At 41.4% G+C, this 22,895-nt stretch overlaps 1 protein-coding gene across 2 annotated transcripts in view; it reads left to right on the forward strand.

Moving 5' to 3' along the window:
- The window catches only part of sik2b (salt-inducible kinase 2b), a 44,430-nt gene extending 27,381 nt beyond the window's left edge, over nt 1-17,049 (forward strand). The window contains exons 6-14 of one of the 2 annotated variants that reach the window (XM_032545502.1): nt 1,665-1,891; nt 3,276-3,428; nt 4,708-4,866; nt 7,100-7,331; nt 7,409-7,702; nt 10,683-10,840; nt 11,562-11,675; nt 11,892-11,983; nt 12,936-17,049. In XM_032545502.1, the coding sequence (XP_032401393.1) occupies nt 1,665-1,891; nt 3,276-3,428; nt 4,708-4,866; nt 7,100-7,331; nt 7,409-7,702; nt 10,683-10,840; nt 11,562-11,675; nt 11,892-11,983; nt 12,936-13,575 (2,069 nt within the window). In that variant the 3' untranslated portion in view covers nt 13,576-17,049. The remainder of the gene's footprint in view (nt 1-1,664; nt 1,892-3,275; nt 3,429-4,707; nt 4,867-7,099; nt 7,332-7,408; nt 7,703-10,682; nt 10,841-11,561; nt 11,676-11,891; nt 11,984-12,935) is intronic. The other variant, XM_032545504.1, reaches the window with a different exon arrangement.
- The last annotated feature ends 5,846 nt before the right edge of the window (nt 17,050-22,895 follow it).

Consider the following 22,895-nt stretch of genomic DNA (forward strand, 5'->3'; position numbering starts at 1 on the left):
TGAAGTTTGCTATGTAAAGCAGCTTTTCTTCATATTTTCCAAGACAAATAATGAATACGTTTCTAATTATGCAATGCTTTTTTTTTTTTACATTAACTGCATATTTAAATGATATTTTATTTTACTTTTAGCACATCTCTCAGCAATCAGTTACTTCCTGGAATGTAAACTGAACAAAAAAAAAAAAAAAACTGGGCCATCGAACTGCTTATTTTCCTCTATATAACTTTATACAAGGGTCATAAACCGCACTTCTAAATCTGCATCTAGTTAAATGTTTGACAGTCTAACGGTGTCACAGTTTCAAAGTAGAGATGCGCTTAAATAAAGAATTATGAAGTCAATTTGTGAGCTTTAACCTGACAATACAGATTACAGTCAAATTCAATTTCTACTTAAGCACTATAATATAAAACATGAGAACAGCTTGAAAGTAATTTTATTCTGGCCTTCCTGCTGAGAGTCGTCTGTTTTATTATCTGGTGTGTGTCATCCAAATAAAACATATTTGGATGAAGACTGTGTTAGACGTTAGTGCACTGAGTTGTATATGAGAAGGGAACTGATCCTTACCTTAAAGCTGCAAGTAGGTAACGTTTATAAAAATATGATTATACCCATTTTTTAAAAATGACTCTATGTCCTAACAGTTAAATATGAGACAGATAACGTGGTCCTATTGCCATCTGCAGAAATACACCGTTCAGTCAGAAACAACCAATCAGAGCCAGAAGGAGGATTTTAGTGCTGTCAATCATCCTCGTGTATGTGTTGCAGCTTTGCTAAGAAAAGCAACTTACTGTTAAAGGAAAAACTGTTCATTGTCAGCCATGCTAATTACCCTTAGCATTCACGGCTGGTTCTGGTGAGGTGGAGGAGCAATGGCACAGAAGAGAGAACGTGTTTTTAATAGTTTTTGAAACAGAACTCCTCTAAATTGGTCCAGATGCCTAGAAATCCCTCGATAAGATGCAAACTCCAGCCTCATCTTGTTACATTGGACATTCGGATCATTAAAAATGAAAAGTGTTCAAGAAATTCTATGTTGAAATTTTTGCATTCACGTGCGTAGAATAATGCTTCAGAATAAATTGTACATGTTAATGTCTTGAAAAGCATAATCTTAGTTAAAGGTGTTTTAACAAATGACAAATCCAATAATCTTAAGTTGTTGTGAGGTTTTCAGATGCATTACAAGAAAAAAAAAATATTCCAACTGATGCAAATAAGACTTGGCAGCGGAAGAATGATTGCAGCGATTTTACTTATGAGTCCACCGGTTCTGATTCAAGAAAAGAATGGTGGAAGTAAATGTTGGAAGGATGCTGAGTGGCAGGCAGGAATGCAGGGTGCAGCCAAGGGAACCGTAATCCTGTTAACAGTCCAGCTGTGTCTGACGTCAAACTCATCATGCCACCAAATGGAGGTGAGGAGCTCTCATTAGGAGGGAAGGAAAGTGGAAAATCTTGAGAGCAACTAAGAAAAGAATATAGCCGATTTTTCTTGAACCGTCATTTTCACCTCACTTCATCAGGGCTGCTTGTGGCAGTTATTCTTGTTTATTATGACTTGTAAAAATGGTTCTTTCATTTGATAGTACAGTGGTCTTAAAATACAGAAAAACTTTTTGTGCTCTTTATAATTTCTCCATCCCCTCCTTTTAGACTGTGAGCACCTGATCCGCAGGATGCTGGTACTGGACCCATCCAAGCGTCTGTCTTTGGCCCAGATCAAGGAGCACAAGTGGATGACTCTTGATGTTCCTGTACAGAGGCCGGTTCTGTACCAGCAGCCGCTGTCTGCAGAGGGCGAGGCCGGCGTCGGAGAGTACAGCGAGCAGGTCCTCCGCCTCATGCACAGCCTCGGCATCGATCAACATAAGACCATAGAGGTAAGGGCCAGGCGTGACGTCGTTCTGCACATGTTGATGCAGCACAGTAACTTTATTTCCAACAATGTTTTTTGTAAAAGATGAAATCTTTACCTGATTGTGTTCTTTTTCTCATTATTTCTGTAAAATTAAAGAAAAAACTACCAATGTCATCAGTGTATTTTTTATAACCGTCATAAATCAGTGTTTATGCAAGTAATGGGGGCCAGGATTATATGATTATTATTATTATTAGTGAACTGATCAACAGTGTAATTCATTTTTGCAAAAAATCGACCCTTTGCTCAGTCAGGAACATGTTTGTAAAGTTAGGTGCACTGTTGCCATGGATGGATGCTTTAGCTCAGAAGGTAGATGTTAAAAACGACACAAAAACACTGACTGAACCTGCATAGTGGAAATAGTGAAAATTCAGTTCAGTGTGTAAGCATGTCCAATGACCAAACCATGTTATCAATATTGACTAAAAATAATTGTGATTATGGTGGGGTTTTTTTTATTATTATTAAAGCAGCCTTATCTCAGCTCAGTAGTGTGAGCTCTATGATTCAGACTCAAAACACAGCTTTCAGAACCTTTGTAGTGGCAACCAGTGATCATTTTAATAACCTACTTTTTTTTTTTTTTACATAAATGCCCATTTTAACTGCTACAATTTTAAAACTTTGTTAAATCTGCTCATTATCCCTGGTGTTTAGGCATTTTTTTGTCACAATAACAGTTTATTAAATTTTTGTTCCAGCAAATAATCTTGACATAATTGGCATTTGTATGTGATTTGTTGATATTTGTGCAGTTTGTGGAAGATTTTGTCTCTAAACCAAAATTATCTGTGACTTGACAAAATGAAAGAAAGATAACTTATGATCCAATGCGTGCCAAACATGTTTTTAAGCATGGAGAAGGTAGTGTTATGGTGGGATTTCTGGCTGACAAGAGCTGTATGCATTGAATCCAAAGTACATAGGAGGAGAAATGCACAAGCATAAGGAAAAATGTAATAATATAAAAATAGGAAGAATGGTGTGAAGATCACTGACTTACAGTCTGAATTATTCTGCACGAAGCAACTGACTGTCTAACCTGTCAGGATTATCTGAACCTGTATGCTGTTCTCAGTTTGTTCTATCCTGACTGTAATTTATGCATACTCTGGGTTTTTCATCATGCTCCTTTAACACACAGTCTGTGGGCTGTATTTTTATCTTCCCTCTGCTTTCCATCTTCTGCAATAACCCAGTTTCACACAGGGATGATTAAAGAATAATCTCATCAGATGTTAGAAGCTGTCAAATTTAAGTCATCTTTTAAAAAAAAACAAAAAAAACAGGAGTATGAACTTCAGTTGCAGACTCCAGCACTTATCCTGTCTGTCATCCTCCAGTCTCTGCAGAACAAAAGCTACAACCACTTTGCTGCTATTTACTACCTACTGGTGGAGCGGCTCAAGGCACATCGCTGCAGCTTCCCTGTTGAACAGAGGCTCGACGCTCGCCAGCGGCGCCCCAGCACCATCGCTGAACAAACCGTCATCAAGGTAACAGCAGAGCTTCAGAGCATCTGAATAATGCGTGCTGATTAGTATCCCTGCCTCTCTGATCAAAGCTGCGTTATTCACACCTGCACCCTGGAACAAATGGACAGAGACGGCCCAATAATTTATTTATCCATCTCTTCTGTGCTCTCTCTTAGCCTTGATCTTAATGCGTTACCCTCGATTACATTATTCATTATTTTCCTGTCTGTGAACACTTCTCACATCCCAGGGAAACTTGTCTTTAATTTGCCTCACCATCTAGGATGCAGTTCTTCCTTGTATGAACCTCTAACATTAAATCTACTGCAATGGTTTTGTGTGCATAACACTATACTTCCTGGCTGTAAATTATATACAGAACTACTGAGAATTATAGCACGTATGATGATTTATATACAACATTGCCTTGGTTTTGGTCATTTTAACATTTGGAACAGTAATAAGAGGCTCTCAAAATTGTTTATGGTTACAAATTTAGTTTCTCTTAAAGTTTCATCAACATTTACCACAAGGCTAATGATTTATTTAAATTGTCCATTACTAAAAGCGACATTATTCTCTAAATTAGTGTGAATTTAATTTATTGATATCAAAGCCTTTCTTTAAATTTATCACGTCTCTTTCTTCTGCTTTGAGAACTCATGGCAAACCTTTGCTTAATTAGTTTTAAGTTGTATCATCAGCAAATAAAACGAACTTTATACTGTGATCCATTGCAAATATATTTTTTACTGATCAGGCTTTTACTGGCACATGCTTTTTCTAGTTTTCTTTGTCGTCTGACCTACTGATTTAGGTTTTTTTTTATTTATGAATACCATAAACAAGAGAGAAAAGGGTGCTACAGGTTTGGTTGAGGTTGTAGCTCTACGTCCCATAGAAAATGAGGGAATTATAAATTGCTGTTGTGATGTATTAGTTCTTAGCCGGATTTTGGTGGTGCTTGGTGTTAATTTAATGAACAGGGAAAAAAGTTCAATCTCTGGCCGATTGTTTGGTAAATTTCCATTTTTGATTGATATAAAAAGTTTAGGGTTGAGCACAGATTTTTGTGGTACACCACAGGTAACCTTCATTAAGTCAAAATCTGCTTTAATTATCTGATCATTCTGATATCTGTTCTTAGACTAACTTTTATTAAAGGATGTGTGATTCCTATATTACTATATCTCTCCTGCTTTTTCAACAACAGTTCCTGGTTTACCTTAGTGTTGTTATAAAAATTGTTAAAAACATTACTGACACATCTTTCTGTCTTTGCATTTCTTCCACCTCACAGTCCACTAGCGGTTCAGCACAGGTGGGGCTGCCCCTGCAGGGTGTACGCTTGTTGCGTCCCCCCACCGTTCCCCAATCCACCTCTGACGCCTGCAACTTCCCTCAGGCCGCATCTCCTCTGGAGCAGAATTTCATGATGGAGGACATCAGCACGCCCAAAGTAGGTCCAAGGGAGTGTATGAGGGTGTGTTTTTGTTTGCGTCTCTGCCTCCATGTCACGTCTAATTCACACTTGTTTTTAAGTATTAGTTAGAACATTCATTATCAGCTTGTGACTTACTTTGATAGCTGTGTTCATTTGGGGTGAACCAGACTTGCGTGCAGTCGTGTGTGTGTGTGTGTGTGCACCAGACTCCTTTGAGGTTTGGAGCGTCGACCTGCCTGAGTGCAGCTGACATGTCCTCTTATGTAAGCACTCAGCCACATTCACATCAGACAGGACAGCTGCCCGTCCTGCACGGCTCCACACACACTGTGCTCTCCTTTTCATCAATGCCAGCCAGCGACCTTTACCTCCAGGCCTGCTGTTTCCCTGACCTCCTGGTACAGAACATAGACGCTGTTCATCTGTCGCGACGGTTTCACACACCTTCAGGCTTGCACCGAATGCTCAAGTTTTCTTTTCCATCTTACCCCCCTTTTCACAGCTTCAATAAAGAATGACTTGTAAGTCGCTCCGCCTGTGTGCGCGTGCGGGCGTGTGTGTATGTGTGTGTGAGGGCGTGTGTGTGGGTGTGTGGGTGTGTGTGTGTTTGGTAAGCAGAACGAAGCGGTAAGTAAGGGGGCATGTTATCTGCGTGAATGGAGTCTGGTTATGTAAGCGGTCCTGTGATGATGATGGGACCTAATGCGGAGCCGAGTGAACACACATGGACAGGAAGCCGCTGCGCTACCCTCCGCGATCTCGCCGCCCAGACTTCCCGCCCCTCAGCCAACAAATCATTTTTTTTCTTCCTCGCCATTGGGCAATCTTCCTCCTCCTGTTTCTTTTTTTTAACTGCCCCCTCACTTTTCATTCAGTTTCGTCCTTCTCCACTCCTTTCGATCGTTTCACCTCTGTATCTCCTTGACCTACCGCTTCTTTGTGTCTCAGCTCTCAATGTGTTTTTTTTTTATTCGATGTGAGTCTGTTAGATAACAGCATTCCTATCTCGGCACACTAAAGAAAGCAGATGTGGATTTGGGCAAAGCTGCTCTTTCTAGATCAACACCAGGCTTTGTTGTTACTGCAGCAGTCAATATACTGTAGATGATCTATGTGTGTGACTGCATACTGGCTTGCAAAATTACTCATAACCCTTGAACTGTTTCATGTTTTATCACATTAACAACCACAAAGCTCAATGTATTTTATGATTAATCAACTCAACGCAATAAAAAGGATACTTGTATTATTATTATTTATTTATTTATTTTTTTGCAGATGCAAATCTAAAAAGATCTCGTGGAGCATATTTCAGTACATCATGTGAACAACTACTAAGACCTGGCTGTCAATTTACAGGGTTCAAATGGGTTCTTGAAATCCTTGAAAATAGTTGAATTTCAATTAGATGTTCTCAAGGTTTGGAAAATTCTTCATATTGAGACTGCGCAGTTTTGCAATAAACCTCATCTAATGTTTGAATAACATTTGGAAACATTATTTACAATTGAGCAAACGTTACAAAAAGAATCTTTAAAATTTTTTACGTTTTCTGGCATTTAGGGAATAGAAATAATTTGGATATTTTTAAATGACCTAAAGCAAGAGAAGTTTGATCAAATTTAACTTCAGACTGTGAGGAAAAAAACTTATTTTTTGTCTTATTAGATGTATACAAGCATCTGGTTTCAAATTTATATTGTGTTTAAACATTTAATTTGAGCAGGAAGGTCATGACCTTAACACGCAATGCTTAGATTGAGAGAATGGGAATAATATTGATCTGTTTAATTGAAACATAAGTTCTTATATTTTATATTTTAAAGTTATTGAAATTACGGGACTTGCTTTGTTAAATTAGTTTTTTGTGTAGGAAGCGCTGCATGTAGCTTACTTCAGGTGCTTTGGTCTGTTGAGAGCAAACTAGAATGTTTTAGCGTATATATAAATTGATATGCGTTCATAACACACCATCCCCACCCTTCAACAAGGTGGTGACAGCATCATGCTGTGGGGATTGGTTTCTTCATCTTTCTTGCGGTCAGAGTTGATGGGAAAGATGGATGGAGTTAAACACAGCAGTACTAGAATAAAACCTTTGATAAAATGTGAAAAAGATCAAGAAGTATTAAGACTTTTGCAGGATGTTATTTAATCTTTTCAAACCCTTTATTTTTTTGTTCCCGTATTTTGTGGCCCACAGTTTTAGCCCTGAAGCCATTCTTCCGTTTCTCTTTCTCCATCTTAGGTGAACGGCTGTCTCCTAGACCCCCTCCCTCCCACCACTGTCCTCCGCAAGTCCTCTACCTCATCGCCCAGCAACATGATGGAGACATCGATTGATGAGGGCATTGAGACTGAGGAGCCGGATGCAGAGGACGATCCCGCCCACCTGCTGTCAGCCTATCAGACGGCTCGATTCGGCCAGCGGCGGCACACTCTGTCTGAGGTCACCAACCAGCCAGGACCTTCAAATCAAGGTTTGACGTCACGCTCATATCTAATCACAGAAACAAAGTGTCCATCAGGATCCCTGATCTCACTGGGATCTGCTCAGGTAAATTGTTCAGTCTGGGGCACAACCCATCCATGGGAAGCGTCGACTCAGATATTGGCTACGACATGGGCTCAATGCACAGTGACCTCAGCCTGCTGGAGGACTCCCCGTCCCTCAGCGAAGGGATGCCGGCCAGCAGCTCCGCCGCCGGCTGCAGCCCTGCACCGTTCATGATGGCGAGACCCCCGAACCCAGCAATGGCTGCCCTGACGTCCCAGCACAGGGAGACGCACAACCGCTCCCCGATCAGCTTCAGAGAAGGACGCCGCGCGTCCGATACCTCCCTCACGCAAGGTCAGAGCCAACAGGGTTCAGTTATTTCCTCAAATTGTTTTTGAGATTTAAAAGTAGGCCTTAATTTAAGACAGAAGTCTCATATCCATCCTCTAGGGTTGCTGTCCTGCTTTTTTAGTTTTTCTCTGGTCCTGCACACCTGAATCAATTGGTTGGATTAAGTCCTCGGGTTGTGAGTAGGTTTACAAATGACCCAAACTGGTTCTGAAGTACGAGTCTGAAACCCTTCACTGATTTACCTATTTTGCTGTCCATATCTAATGTTTATATTGCACCTTTAAAAGTTTTTATCTTAAGAGAGTGTTTAATTGTTTAATAATCACATGCAAACATTGAAAACAGTATAAAGGTTTATAGAATAGTGAAATGGAGGTGTCTTAAGAATAAAGAAATTTTCACCTCCCTTTTCAACACTTTTGAGATATGAAAGTCAGAACCACCTCCTTTTATCCCATAACAATGCAAAACATTCCTTGCAGTTATACAAACGAATCAAATTCAATAGAGAAAAGCTTGTCTAATTACATTGTGCCGAAGGCATTGAGCAAAGAGTCAAGGAACTTTATTTAAACAAACCAGACCTGCTTCATCATAATGAACCAAGTACAGAGTGAACTCCAGATTTAAAGGCAGCTAATTAAAGTTATGGGAGTTGGCTTTACCTCGATTTATGCTCTGAGCTGCAGAAAAGATCATTTTTCCATTAGTTATGTATTAATTTGTAAGGCAAAACAAGGTAGCTAACACTAATTGGAAGATCCACTCTATTTTTTACTAGCCAGATTGATTTAAATCTAATTGAAACTGAGCTTTACTCTGCTAGCTCACAGTGTCTTGTGAAAGTATTGCAACTTTTCACATTTTCTCATGTCAGGCATCAACACTTTGATGGATTTCATTTAATTTTTAGACCAACAAACGACCCTGAAAGACCTGCAGCTGTAGCAGCAAAGAGCTATTGTACAAAGTACTGACTTGGGATTGAATACAAATGCACCAACTTTGTGTTGGTCTGTTACCTAAAATCCCAAAACGATGCGCTGAAGTTTGTGATGGTAACGGGATAAAATGTGACTGTAGCTTCCTACAATTTTAAAGCATCTCAACATGAACTAGAGCTGAATCTGTCTCTTGGATAACCATATGAAGTGCAAGTGAGTTTACTTTGATTCTTCAAGTCTCAAAGTTAAGATGAAGGAACTTTGATCCTAATAAAGACACTCCTACAGCTCCTCCCTTAACCCTTCACACTTTCAGACGTGCACATGTGTGTTTTATGTATTTAAAATCCCATATATGTGTTTATGTTGTTAGACCGTCTGAGTGATTCTCCCCTCCTCTTTCACATGCCTTTTTTTCCCTGCTCCCTCTTCCCGTCTCTCATCCTCTCGGTTTCTCTTGACGACGACAACGGTGATGATTCACCTTGTGAATCAGATGCACATTTGAAGGTTTCAGCCCACATATTTCTCTCTTTCTCTCCCCCAACCTCTCCCAATGCCTCCACTCTTCTTTTAACTCACTTTCTGCTGCTTATTCCCTCTCTTTCCAAAAGCTGCAGTCTCTAGATTTCTTTCTTCTGCACATCAGAGGGAAATAGAAGCCAAAACACAAGGAGGGGGTTTGCTGAACAACCTCCATCTACCTTTCGGTTTTTATAGTTTTTTTTTTTTTAACTTAATTGTGTGCCTGCTGGTTGTAAATCACCTGTATTAAGGCCAAGTGGAGCCGATTTTACTCTGAGTTAAAAATATGGATCTTCCCTGGCTTAGCTCTGACAGGCTGCAGTGTGCACTCCCAGTTGGTGTTTGTAGTTATTAATTTATTTTCCATAATCTTCTTTGGAGGGTGTTGATGCTGCGGATTCTTTTGCGTCAGACTGCCGACTCCGGTTTTAAATAACTCCCACCATCTCAGTGAGTCAGGTCCCATCGTTCACAGCCCAGGCTCGTCACCACTGGATGGAACTTATCAGAGCTGTTTGCTGTTTCAAGCAAACACACACACACATACTGTCTTGTGTGTATATATATATATATATATATATATATATACACACACAGCTGACGTCCATACAGTGTCAGTAAGATCGACAAAGCCTCAACAGTCTGACGTCAGGGAGGATTAGGCCTGTTTCTGTAAAAGGATGGAGCCAGAGCTGGAGATTCAAGTCACAGTTGAGTTTATAGAAACAAAGACTCTAGACTTGATTTAGACTCAGGTTCATTCATCTTTTAGTCATGTAATCAGTGGTGAAATTAAGCCAGTATGTAAGCCACATTCTGCCATTTTGAAAGGTGTTTGATTTTTATTTTTTTGGCCAGAGGCTGTGGATAGTTTCTAACCATATTTTTATGCTTCACTGTAACAGAGACATATTTGTCTTTCCCAATTAACTCTGCATCCGACGAGTATGGGACATTTCAAAATCTACTCAGACATTTTATTTTCTACCTTTTAAGCAGCCATTATTGCAAAACCTTACAGGTCGAACCTCTTTATTCTGAAATTTTACAGAATCCTTTTTTTTGTGGTTAACAGAAGTTAACAGAATCCCGTTGTTGGCATATATTAGTCTGTGTAACAAATCTATATAATGTGAGTTTCACTTACTGAATTTAATTACTATGGAGCTAAATGGAGTACATTTTTACACTTTACAGTTTTTATTTGGGGGGGGGGGGTTAAGCATTTTATTACTGATTTTGCATTTTAATTGAAAATTAGGAAACTAATAGATGATTAAGAAGCTAATAATAATCCTCTGGATAAACAGTAGATAATTTGAGTTCATAACGTACATCATTACTATTGTAGGCAGATTAGATGCCATGCATCTAATGAAACAATGTTTATGTCAGTCTTTGGAGGTGAGATTTGACTCGGAGTTGTAAAAATGCTTGTGGGTATTTCTGAATGGAGGTTCTCTTGTTGAAAATTGTCATTGTTTTAATCAGTTCTATTTGGTTTCTGCTTTCAGGTCTGGTGGCGTTCCGGCAGCACCTCCAAAACCTGGCGAGGACCAAAGGCATCTTAGAGCTGAACAAAGTCCAGATGCTGGTGGAGCAGATGGGCTCTGGAGACGGGGCCGTCTCCGGTCTCCTGGGACCACAGCATCATTTGCACAACCTGCTGGAGGTTGGTTCTGGGTCTTTATTTTATTCCCCAATAACCAGTTCTCAGATTCACCCCTGCATCCCTCCTGATTTAATATTGTACATAAAATAATAATCGCACACAAACAGCCGGGCTGTTGTGTAACCCCGGGAGAGGCAGCCAACTCCAGCTTGTTTACTGTCTCCCGTCCCCCTGGAGCTCTAAGTCCCGGCCAAAATGAATGCAGCCATTGTTGAAATGCGTCGGACTCGCCCATAGAAATGACAAGAACTACAATCACACTCACAAAAAAACCGCAGTCAAACACACTTATACACACACTCAACAAAACAGGAACCGTCCGAGAAACGGAACTGTTGCTATCTTCTAAACAAAACCCCAAATGAGCACAAACAAGATCTTCTTGTTTTGTTTTTTCTTTCTTGTTTGTTTATTTTTTTGTCCATTTTCATTATGCAATAAAGCTTCTCTTTGTTGGTTATGACCCTTGAAGCCCCATCATCCTTTTAATTAGCTTTCATTCCATTTACCTAATGTGAAATCCCTCTGGTACACACCATTTAGGGAAAGGCATCAGGCCGATGAGTCGCTACGCAGGCATCTGTGCAGGACAAAGCAAAGCTAACTCATTGAAGCTACATGAAGCGTTCAGACCCTGACACCGCTTTTATTATTTGACGGAGGTGGGCAGGGAGGATCTGTGGGGATTTTTGTTTCCAATGCTTTATGTTTTTAATTAAAGGGCGAGGCCTGCAAGCAGCAGGAGGGCCTAGCTTTATACCCAGGTGAAGCCCAGCCGCCTCTCCTGTCCCGCAGACAGAGTTTGGAAACACAGTACCTCACACACAGGCTGCAGGTACAGTCACCATTACTCACTGACCGGTTTTACAAGCTCACACATGTTTATACTTGACGCCCAGCTGTAGCATTACGCTGCTTTACTGAGTAGTTGTTGATGTCATTCGCATACTAAGAAACTACATAAAAGAACTGAAGATTAGCATCACATTTTGCAATGATTATAGTCATAATTATTAGGTGAAATTTCAATTCTTTTTTCTTTTTTGCCCAGAAGGCCAACATCTTGGCAAACAGTCCTGCTAGCTGTCAGATTTTCTGTAAGGAGACTCCTCGAAGTTTAGAGCAGCAGCTGCAGGAACACAGGTAAAACAAAAAAGTCTCCTCTGAGCTCTCCTTCTTTTCTGAATCCCTAGTGATTTCTGTTCACAGAACCTTGCAAAAGTATTCAAATCCTTAAATCCTTTCACTAATTGTCTCAATATGACCACACGAAATCTGCTGCTAGGACAAATGTTAGCTTTGCCCTCCACGAATCTGCAAGACGGACAAGAATAAAGTTAGTGTTAGAAAAAATAAGGAGGGAAATATGCTCTACTGTATATAAAGCTTACGGTAATACAAAATGTTTTGTGTAATGGAAAACTAACTCTGCATATCACCCTGAACACACCATCATACCCAAGGTCAAACATGGTGATTGAAGGTTTATGCTGTTCATGCTGGAAAAGACATTCTTTAACAAAGACAGAGATGCGGGGAAATCCTGTCAGATGCTTTAAAATACTTGAAACATTATGGTTCCAGTCAAAGTGGACATCAAATCTGGTGTAAGACTTGAAAATCATCCAGAATTACAGTATCTAGCGAAACAGACCTGTCAGAATTGTGAAAATGTGTAGAAATGCTTTAGCCCGGCGTTTCTGCAGGAAGCCAAGCAGCCACAGTGACCCAGCCTGGTGAACGGACTGATGCTCCATTTTGTTCAGCTGTGCTGATTTCATGCCGAGCATTTTTTTTTTCTTTGCCTCTCATGTGATTCTAATGAGCAGAGCCGCTTTAAGTAGGCTGCTTTGTTTCAGTCCCATGAACATTTTTAACACATTTCTATGAACTGTTTCATTCATATAAAGGCTTTCCCAACTCTATAGCTATAGCTCTCCATCCTTGTTTGCGTTAGATTCATTTTTTTTCTTGTAAAAACACACAAGCAGCGGTTTAGTGATTTAGACATTTAGTTCCCCTTTTCCTACATTTTCTGATTGTTTTTTTTTTATTATTTAAAATGCTTTTGTGCTAATTTAATGCCTCCTTCCAGACTGAACCAGAAGAGGATGTACCTGCAGCAGCAGTCGCAAGGAATGGGCCTGCAGACCTATTTCAACCAGATGCAGATAGCTGAAGGCTCCTACCCTCCGGTGGGCCCCGCTATGGACCCCACAGCGCCTCCGGGCCCCCCGCAGGCCCCCACCATGCCAGCGGGCAGCCAGCAGCCGCAGCAGCAAGGCAGCTCTCAGGCCGCCCCTTTTGGCCACGCCCTCAGCCTGAGCCCCTTACTGGAGCCGGGGGAAGGCGTGGTTTACGACCCCTACATGAGCCATCACCACTACACCCAACATCTGCCTCACGGAGCCCACCTCCACCCCCAGCTCCACCACCAGCTGCCTCAAGATGCTTCCAGCTGCGGCCTGGGCTTCAGCTTCCCTCCTGGCTGCGAACAGCCCATCCTCGGGCCCCCTCCCGAGGCTCTTGCACCAGACCAGTACGAGTTGTCCATAAACCCCCCCTCACTGCTGCATCCTGCTCCAGGAGAGGCGGAGGCCAGGGCCGCACCCGGGATTTTGGGCGGGCCGGCCCAGTCGGACAGCCTGGGGATGAGCGAGCTGCCCGCTTCTCTGCTGGACAGCGAGATGATGGAGACCGTGGACTCCCAGCAGGGCTTCGTACTGGTCAACTGAACCCAGCCGAGGAGTTTATTGTTGTTCTTAGAGAGCGGTGTTAAACAGCAACGCAGCATTAAGAGCAGGGAGAATGGAGATGTAAGCGGAGGTCATAAGCGTAGCAGCAGGGAAGGAAGTGTTCACTTTTGTGCAACTAATAGAAACTTCATTTCTTAGTTGTAAGAAGCCTCAACATTTGTACCAAAATCCTCCCTCAACCTACCTCCCTTTCTCCTTATGCACCCCCTGTTGTAGTTCTCATCTGCCCTCGCAAGGCGGCAAGAAGGCCTGTCGCCGTGCCGACGCGGCGAGGCTGCCGTCGCCGCGTGCGCTGAGCCGTTTAATGAGACCGGCGGAGGGGGATGCCGCAGCATTTCGTCTAGAAATGGTTTGAGAGTAAACTAATTTGGGGAGTTGAAACTGAACGGCAACCAAAAGCACAAAGGCTGGTCGTGCTTTTTGTACTTCAAGTTACCGTTGACGACAACAAGGCGGGTTCTGAATGAGACTTCTGTGGATTTTTATTCAATTTGTTTGGAGAAGATGGGGTGAGGGGCAAACCAAGTGAGCAGGAGAAGATGGCCCTCATTTATCACAGTACCACAAATATTAAGGCAAATTCAAGTGATTCAAGCTGGTGTTTTGTGCAGTTATATTATAGTGGTCATAAACAGGTTTTAACACTATCACTTTGATACACAAAAATGTAACAAATACATGCTATGGTGTTACGTTTCTTAACCGTTAAGGACATCTATTTTTTTTTTTTTTTGTGACGTTTGATTCATAAATTCTAACTACTGATCTCAAGCTATTTCCAACACTACTGATTGTTGTCCCAGTTCCAGTTCACCCGTTACCATGATTACCAGTTCAGTGGAGGCGTGGGTCATGCCTTCGCCTGGTAAATGAGGGCTGATGTCGATTCAACGCGGAAAGTGGAGGGTTGGAGTTGAACGTATGTTTCTGTGGCAATACTGAAGCAATATTAATCCTGAATGTTGAGGGGCGGGGGTCGCGAACGGAAGCCTCTGATTGGTTCCCAGCCACCTCCAGGTCAGCGATGACGTCACTGGAGCGGATGATGTAAGCGGGAGATAATCTCACCTCTGTTCGTGCTAGAAAACGTTTCATGGAGGTTACTGTGGCGAAGTCAGACATACTGTTTAGTTTTTCCCAATAATCATTTAGAGCATTAATTTAATCAAAATCTTCGTGAAAAATGGAAGAAACACTATTTGCCCTGCAAACATCAAAAGTTTTTTTTTTTAAGGTATTCTGTAAACAGATTTGTAATCAAATCAGAAACAGTGTTTTTAGATTTCTTAAACCTTTTGCACAGTCCTTGTTTTAGAGATTATTTCTGGTTTACTTCCTCTGCTCCAGTCATGCCTCTGCTGTTTTTTTGTGTGTGTGTTTTTTTTGTTTGTTTTTTTTAATAAATAACCCCCTTAAAGATTTCCTGAGTGGATTTTCCCCTTTGACGTTGTGGCTGCTCCGAGATGAAGCCCAGCATCCTTCAGCTAACAGGGGATCTCGATTGTTTCCTCATCCCATCTCAAGTTTTTTTTTTTTTTACTTTAACGGCACTCCGACTGTGTTCGATCTGCTAGATATAACTCTCAGATGATCAGTCGTCATGACAGCAGTTGAGATGAGATTATGGTACTGCGACCATCTGCCAGACCGTGCGGCTTGTGGTGGTTTGTGGTTAAACTGTAGGAAGGTTTGGAGTCGGATCCAGCAGCAGACCAAGGTGTTCGCTCAGATTTGTCTGACCTGGAGTTGAAACTGACAGTTGAACCGTCAACAAAAAGTGGTCTGACCTTGGTTATTGTCATGTGGGGAAAGTTTGAGTAAATCAACCCAATGATCCAAGTATTTCTTAGCTCATTTGTTTGACCAACATTTTTTTTTTATTAGGATTTATCGACCAAGAAAAGTAGCATGTAACTGTGAAGTGGAAAGAAACTGAGAAGTGGTTTTTAATCTGAACCACTTCATCATAGCGTCATCCATTTCCCGTCAACTGGCCAGCTTTCTTGTCCCAGCTAAAGAGCAACGTCCCCACAGCATGATACTGCCACCAGTGGTTCTACTAGGGTTTTGAAGAAAATGTTGGATTTTTCAGGTTGTATGTCTTATTTTATTAACTAAAAAGATTTTTAAAAATGGCACACCAAATTTGAAGAGACTAATAGTTTCCTATCAAGGTATCAGAGTAAAGGGGGCTGATTACAAAAGCTGGTGGCAACATCATGCTGTGGGGTTGCAGGGACAAGAAACCTGGAACATTTCACAACTGTGTGCTGCTTTGTGTTGAAAATCTGTTGTTGGATTGTGATTTGAAACCTTTTGTAAGGTTGACTGAACAGTAGCTCTTTGACTTGTTTGGTCACTTACTTGGTTGTTAATACCTTCAACAAACTCAGTTGACCAGAATGAATTGCAGATCTGTTGCAGTATTCACCTCATAGTCGCATTAACAGTTCCACCCTTCAATTTACAAACTCAGCATGTTGCTCTTATCGTAATCCAGCCATAGTTTTGACGGGAAAAAAGCTCACACCCAGTTTGTGGGTTTAAATGTCCATTAGATAGAAATAAGGCCTGAAGCAAAATATTTGAGGCTTGGCATAGGAGAGGGAGGGGAGTTGCCTTTGTCAATGGTCAGACTGAAAGATCTACTGGAGGATCTTGGGAGGTTGAACACTGGAGCACTTTCACTACAGGGAAGAAGAGATGGAGGAGAAAAAGGTGGGAAAAGTTTGCGGCTTCCTCGCGGACGAAGCGTCCTCCGGTCGGGAGGGAAACGCCTTTCTCCTCTCTCTTCCCCAACAATAATGGACACAAAACCCATTTTCTTTCGAGGAAAGACCAGACCGAGCGTGACACTTCATGTGACTGTCGATCTGAATCTGAGAAAAAGCAACACTTATTATGTTTATTATGATGAGTGTTCTTTGTGTGGCTGTAGTGAATCCTCGCCCGGGGGAGTTGTGTTGAATAGTGTTCAGTGTGCCTTTTTACTTCTTTTCAATCTAAATATGAATGATTATTCCTGGTTTGGCTCCTGTGTCTTTCACTTTACTATTACGTCCTCTGTGTTTTTATGATTTTTGTGGGGGTTTTTCCTGAACATAAGTAGAGCCAGGTTTTCCAAAGGTACCAAAGTCCCTCAGAAGTTTCCCTGTACAACCCACCATGTGGAGTTTTGGAGCTTCTTTATTTTCTTCTCTGTTGTCTGTATTTTTTTTTCTAGCTGGTCAATCTGTGTATGCCATTTAAAAGTATTATAGCAATATTTCTCTAGTTGAAGACTAAAGTCATAAAGATTCTAGTGGATGTGTTTCCAGGTATCATAATTTCACCTCCTGCTGATTTAAAAACAAAAGTCAATCAATAGAAATCCAGTTTTATATTTACCTTCATTGATGTTGACCACACATAAGCTAACTTGCTGTTGAGATTAAAAAGGTTTATTGAACAGAATCGGGTGTCTTTCTTTCATGTTTGTGTTTGTCTTGGTTAATCAGTGGGATAAAGGACTGATCCTGCTCCGATTAGGGTTCCTGCTTAGGTCATCCAGCTATTGATCTGTCCACCATCAGTCATTCAGTGACTAAATCTTAATGTATCTATCCATTTACTCATTCATTTATCTTAAAATCCTGGTATTCATGTTCCAATCCATGCATCATTCCATCTATTATTCTGCCCATTCACTTATGAATCTCTTCTTTTTCAAAAGTCAATCTCCCTATCTTCCCGTTGTCATGCCATTCTCCCATCTTTTCCCATCTTTGTCAATCAATTTATTTGCCTGAAGGCCTTAATTTGTGGTATTTTTTTCCGTTTTATAGCACATTCAAGTAACTTTGTTACCTTCTATTATAAAAATGCTGCACATATCATACATAACCTAAAAAGGTTGATTCCTTGAAATTGGGCCTCTGTCTCTTTAAGAAGCTCCTACTCGTTCCGACACACGCTTTCAGCACATCATCACAATGTTTCCCCACAACGTCGTTGACCTCTGTTCTTAGGAGCATTGGACTGCTGCTGCTAGTCTGGACTAACTGAGTGGAGAACCTGAAGTGGAGTGGTGTATATTTACGTAATACCCCCTCCTCGATTAAAAATGTATCGCAACAAAATGGCATTTTGTTCAAAATACAACAATGAGACTGACCAGGATTCAGGTGGAACCACCTCAACCTTGTGATATGGACTCAGCTCCTTTTTGGTGTACAAGTACCAGACATCTAAAAGTATCCCCAAAAGGAAAGTCCACCTATAACAATCCTAGATATCAGATTGGGCATTTCTTTCAATGCTGCTCTTCTTTTGTTGCACAAGTAGCTGTGAAACTGCAACGTTTTGCAGAGCTCTTTTAGTAATGAGTGTTAACCTGCAGGAGGCGGAGAATAATTTATCAGCAGAGATGAGAGCTGGAGCTCTGACCAGTGGCTGAGCTCTCCACCTCGACACCGAACTGAAAACTTCCTCAGGGAAACGTATCTGGCAATACATGGGGAACTGCAGGGAATTTAAACACCACTTCTTTCTCGGTGTAAAATAGGCGAAATTCTAATTGGGCTCCACAGAAACAGCAGGTTTCAGTCAAAATGTCCTTAGAGCAAACTACGCTCCCATTGAGTGGAGGGAGGGAGTGCTCAGGGTCATGAGAAAAACACGGGTAATGTGTGTGGAAGGGCTCATGTAGAGGGAACACGTCAATCCAATCAGCCCACTCAGACAGAGGACAGCTAATCCTACTAATGCACCAACTGAGGTAGATGGGGGTGGATGCAAGGAAGGGGGTCAGTCTGTTCATGGAAACCAGAAAAGGGCTTCTTTTCCTGGGATGAGACCATGTGCACGACCTCACAGTTTGGGCTGCCGGGCCAAAGCGTCCGAGGTAGGTCACGACCGTTCAAAACTCCCTCTGGATCAGATTCCAGTCGGCCCCATTCCTCGGCTCTCAGATCTTAGAAGGCAAGGCACTTAGAATATCACAATTCATACACAAGGTAATAAAATTCAAGCTGCTTTATGAGAAAGTAAAGCGGCAAAGACTTGATGTACAATGTGTATTTAAATGCAGATTTTAAGCGTACTTGGCTAAGGCCTGCTAAAAACAATCTGATAAAACACTTGATCTTGGAAACTACAACAACCTCCTTTCAAATATGTTGATAGAAAGTCGTTAAAGCAACATTTTAACAATTACAATGATCTATTTTACTGAAAATCCAAGCACTATGTAGTTTTAGCTCCGTTTTACATTGCTATACATTTTTGGGTGATGAAACCGGTGATTTCTGCCTCTTCTGCATCAAGTTAGAAGAAATTCTGACCCATCTAGTGATTGATATTATGGGGTATCTGACTCACTGACTGTAGGGAACTTAGGTCACATGTTGGTGACAGAAATATAAAGTTGTGAGTCATGGGCATCTCTTTTGTCCTTTTCTGACCTTGGGGAAGTATTTAAATACTGAAAAAAGTGGCCCAAGAACAAAGCCTTGGGGATCCCCAGATAGGATGTTGATTGATCCGATGTATACCTGCCAAATGATACAAAGTCATTCTGGTCTGCTGAGTAAATAGGAGCTGAACGTGCTCCGCACAGTACCAGACAATCCGACCAACTTTTTTATTTGTCAATAATGATGCTGTGATAAACCGAGTCCAGCACTGAGATCCAGTATTGCAGAGAAAGAAGCCTTAGGTATGTTGCCTCTCAGACACACCTCTTGAGAATTTTACTAATACAATCTTTCAGGATCTGGGAAGGAATCTTGGGGGCAGAAGGGAAAAGAATAGCGAACACTTCTCTATTTCACTTCTGCTTTGATATGGATTACCGCAAAGTCTGTTTTCCGATGTTCTTAATAAAACGTGCAGACTGGCAATGAATTTCCCTGCAAGATAGCAGCCTTTTATATGAAATGTGGTTATTTATAGTTCACATTCGCTGCTGCTGCTGTGATCTCCCGCAGAACCCTCTGGAGATACGAGACACGCAGGGAGTGAAAGCGTATGCGAGGGCAGACGACGACGGATAATCTTCCTCTTCTTCCTCTCAGTGAAATATCACAGTATCAGAGGGCCCCGTTCACTCATCGGGCCAGAGTACTCTGTAATGACATCAATGGTTGCCATGACAACTGCAGGAGGATGGATGACAACATCCTACCGTGTCTTTCAGAGTGGGAGATCGCAGCACCGTTTGCGTTTGGAACTGCAGAACAGCGATGCAGCGAGAATAAAGTTTTGGAATGAACTCATATCCTCTGTCAAATAGTGAAGACTGCGAGGTTTGGGAGCATGGTATGTTCAGTGAAGAATAAATGTGCCCAGTACATATGTAATAATACATTAAGGTCTTAATTTTTCAAAATTGAAATAATGCCTTAATTATGTATTAATTTCAGCAACAAATACATAGCTACTACAATATATTTTAAAAAGCAAAAGCTATATTAACTTCAATTTCTCTATTTATTTACTTACAAAAACTGAGTTCCGTTCCATTTTCTATTTATTAAATAAATCATTCATTCATTTTATATAACCACAACTGGAAACGGGTCTTACAGCTAAAACAAAAGACCTCCAAATGTGTGAGGATTATATATTAGGTTATTGAAGGTCACGCGGCCTTTTCTTGTCTCTGATTTCTGGCGAAACGCATGCTGGCCAGCAGATTGGATAAACTCTTAAAATCCCAGCACACATGACCCAGTAGTGCCAGGAAAAAAGAGGGAAAAAAAAAAAAAAGCCCACCTGGCAGTGTGGCCGCTGGGCAAAGGGTCAAACACTCACAGATCCTCTGATACAGCTCAGAGAAGAACGGAGGGACAGAGAGCTGGAGCGGCAAGGTGACTTGAAGAAGCGGAGCTGGCCAACAGCGCGCCTCCTCTCCCCGCCTGATGTTTGTCATTTGTCATCCTGAGAGGAACTGACCTCACTCTGTGTGTGTGCGTGTGTGTGTGTGACACTGTCACACTGTGAGGAGGCTTTGCTTGACTCCGTTCGTTATAAACGACACAGTCCTGGGAGGCAGCTGCATTGACGTCAAGGCTCTCGGCTCCGTCAAGGGTTCAAGCTGCTGAAATCCCCCCAAATAGCCGGATCTAAATAGAGAGAAATGGACTGCTGCTGTTTTATTACTGCCTGGTGAACTCCAGTGGATTGGAGGGGTGGATTAGCCTCCTCTTTTTCAGGTAATCGTGTTTTAATAAAGATTTCCAGAAGAGCTTTGTCCCCCCCACACGTTTTGTTCTGCGAGAGGAAAAGATGTTTTATTGTCAACCTCAAATGCTGCATCCGTTCTTTTGCCCTGAATGTTGGAGTCCCAACGGCTTAGAAATGGTTTTGTAGCTCTTAAGACCAATCGATGTGATGAGCTATTATTCAGATTTGTTCGCCTACCTCATGCTGTCCATCAGGTGCTATTGGAGGGATTTCTTGATTCTGAATGTCTTGTGTAAAAAAGTAATAATTTTGGCAAAAATAATAAAATCAATGATGTAATAAAGTGCTGTACTGAAAATGTAATAACATTTTGCCAGTGGCGTAATTTTGGAAAGGCCCAAATAAAAACCCCTTTCCAACTCCTAAGACTTGAATCAACAAAACAAACAAAAGAAGATTAGGAACATGGGAAATTAGAAGGTTCCAATTGTTGTAACGCCGCTAGAGATTTTCCAAATGTTTATTTATTCGAGTATGTACTTCAGCATGCCGTTTCAGACCTAACCGTCCATGTCCACTACCACAGGACTCCCTGAGGGACACGATTGAATGTCTTCTCCAAGTCTACAAATCATATTGATTTACATTAATCAGAAAAAAAAATTCCTCCAATTTCTGACCTGATTTTAGAATGATTTTTTTCAAACCCTACACCAATAACGCTATGCTGGCTAAATATTTTCTCCTTACCCCAAACATTTTGTTAAAAAAATATCAGCCATAACCTTTTGGACATTTGGCTGCTGCAGGAGGAACTGCGGTAGGGGTTTTTTCTCCCCCAATTAGAAACTGCATTTTATGTTCATCAATCCATTTAAGTGTGACGAAAAGGGAAAAAAAACAAAAACCCAAAGAACTCTGTGGCAGTGCATACTAAACCCCAGCAATGAGGTACACAATTGGAGAGCTGTGTGGAGGATTGGGAAAGCTCAAAGCACCAACAAGGGCTGATGGGAGATTTGAAGAGATTAAAGAGAGCAAAGTTGAGGTTCTCATAAAGGCCTCTGCCATGTGATTTATCGCCCTAATCCTCTCCATCAGCTGCTCCTTTGGAACTAACTAAACGGATGGCGCATCTTAGATCTGCTTCTGCAAAACTCAACAGCCCAAATCTGGTCTCAAAATCCCCCCACCCCTGGCAACGTTGTTAAAAAAAATCCAATCTAAACATATTTTCTCCCCAAACAGAATGGCTGGGCCCAGCCCTCGCTCTGCACGGCACCGTACCCCAGCAGCGGTCAGGGTGAGGGGCAGGTGTCAGGAGTCCTGCTCAGCAAGCTCCTCTGAGGTCACAGCCGACCAGAGGAGCTTCGCTTTCATCTCCTCAGGAGCTACCGACCAGACCAGATCTGAGCAAACACAGAGTTGGGAACATGTGGGATTAATTATCGAGAAGAACACACGCCAAGCTAAAAAGCAGAGGGTTCAATGTTCCTTCAGTTCGGTTTACAAATCTGTTTACTGTCCTTAAAAAGACAAAAAAATAATAATAAAAAAATTTGAGCTGTTCCTGTGAGGAAAAAGGACCAAAATATAAAGCCAAGTGAGCAGAATTGTTTTAAAACAGCATCACTCTAGTCTTTGTTTTAAACATTTCACTTATTTACATGTTTTTTAAGCAGATCACCTGCTTTAAATGACCTAAGCTCCCTTAAATAAATAAAAACTGACAGCTTACCATTGCACATATTCAGGTTTATTCAGCTCTCACAGGGAAAAGCCAAAAGAGTTTACAAGCAGCATCACGTGTTTCCAAGCCACATAGTGCCATTTTTTAGTACATAACTATTACTATATACACTGGTAAAGTGGTAGGTAAAGTGGATATACTTTACCTGCAGTTGTTATAAAAATGCTGTACATACCAAATATGACTTCGCACGGCTATAAATTGGGCCTCTGTCTCTTTAAGAAACTCTTGCTCTTTCTGACACTGCATCTTCAGGAACTCATCACATCACTCTATTAGTCCATAAAAGACGTTTTCACAAGCGTTGCACTGAGAAATGGCTTGTATAAGCAATTCAGCAGCATCAGCTAATTATTTGGTGTTTGCTAATTGCTCTTGGCTAGTC

Source organism: Xiphophorus hellerii, chromosome 18, assembly GCF_003331165.1.
Source record: "Xiphophorus hellerii strain 12219 chromosome 18, Xiphophorus_hellerii-4.1, whole genome shotgun sequence".
Taxonomy (NCBI): Eukaryota; Metazoa; Chordata; class Actinopteri; order Cyprinodontiformes; family Poeciliidae; genus Xiphophorus; species Xiphophorus hellerii.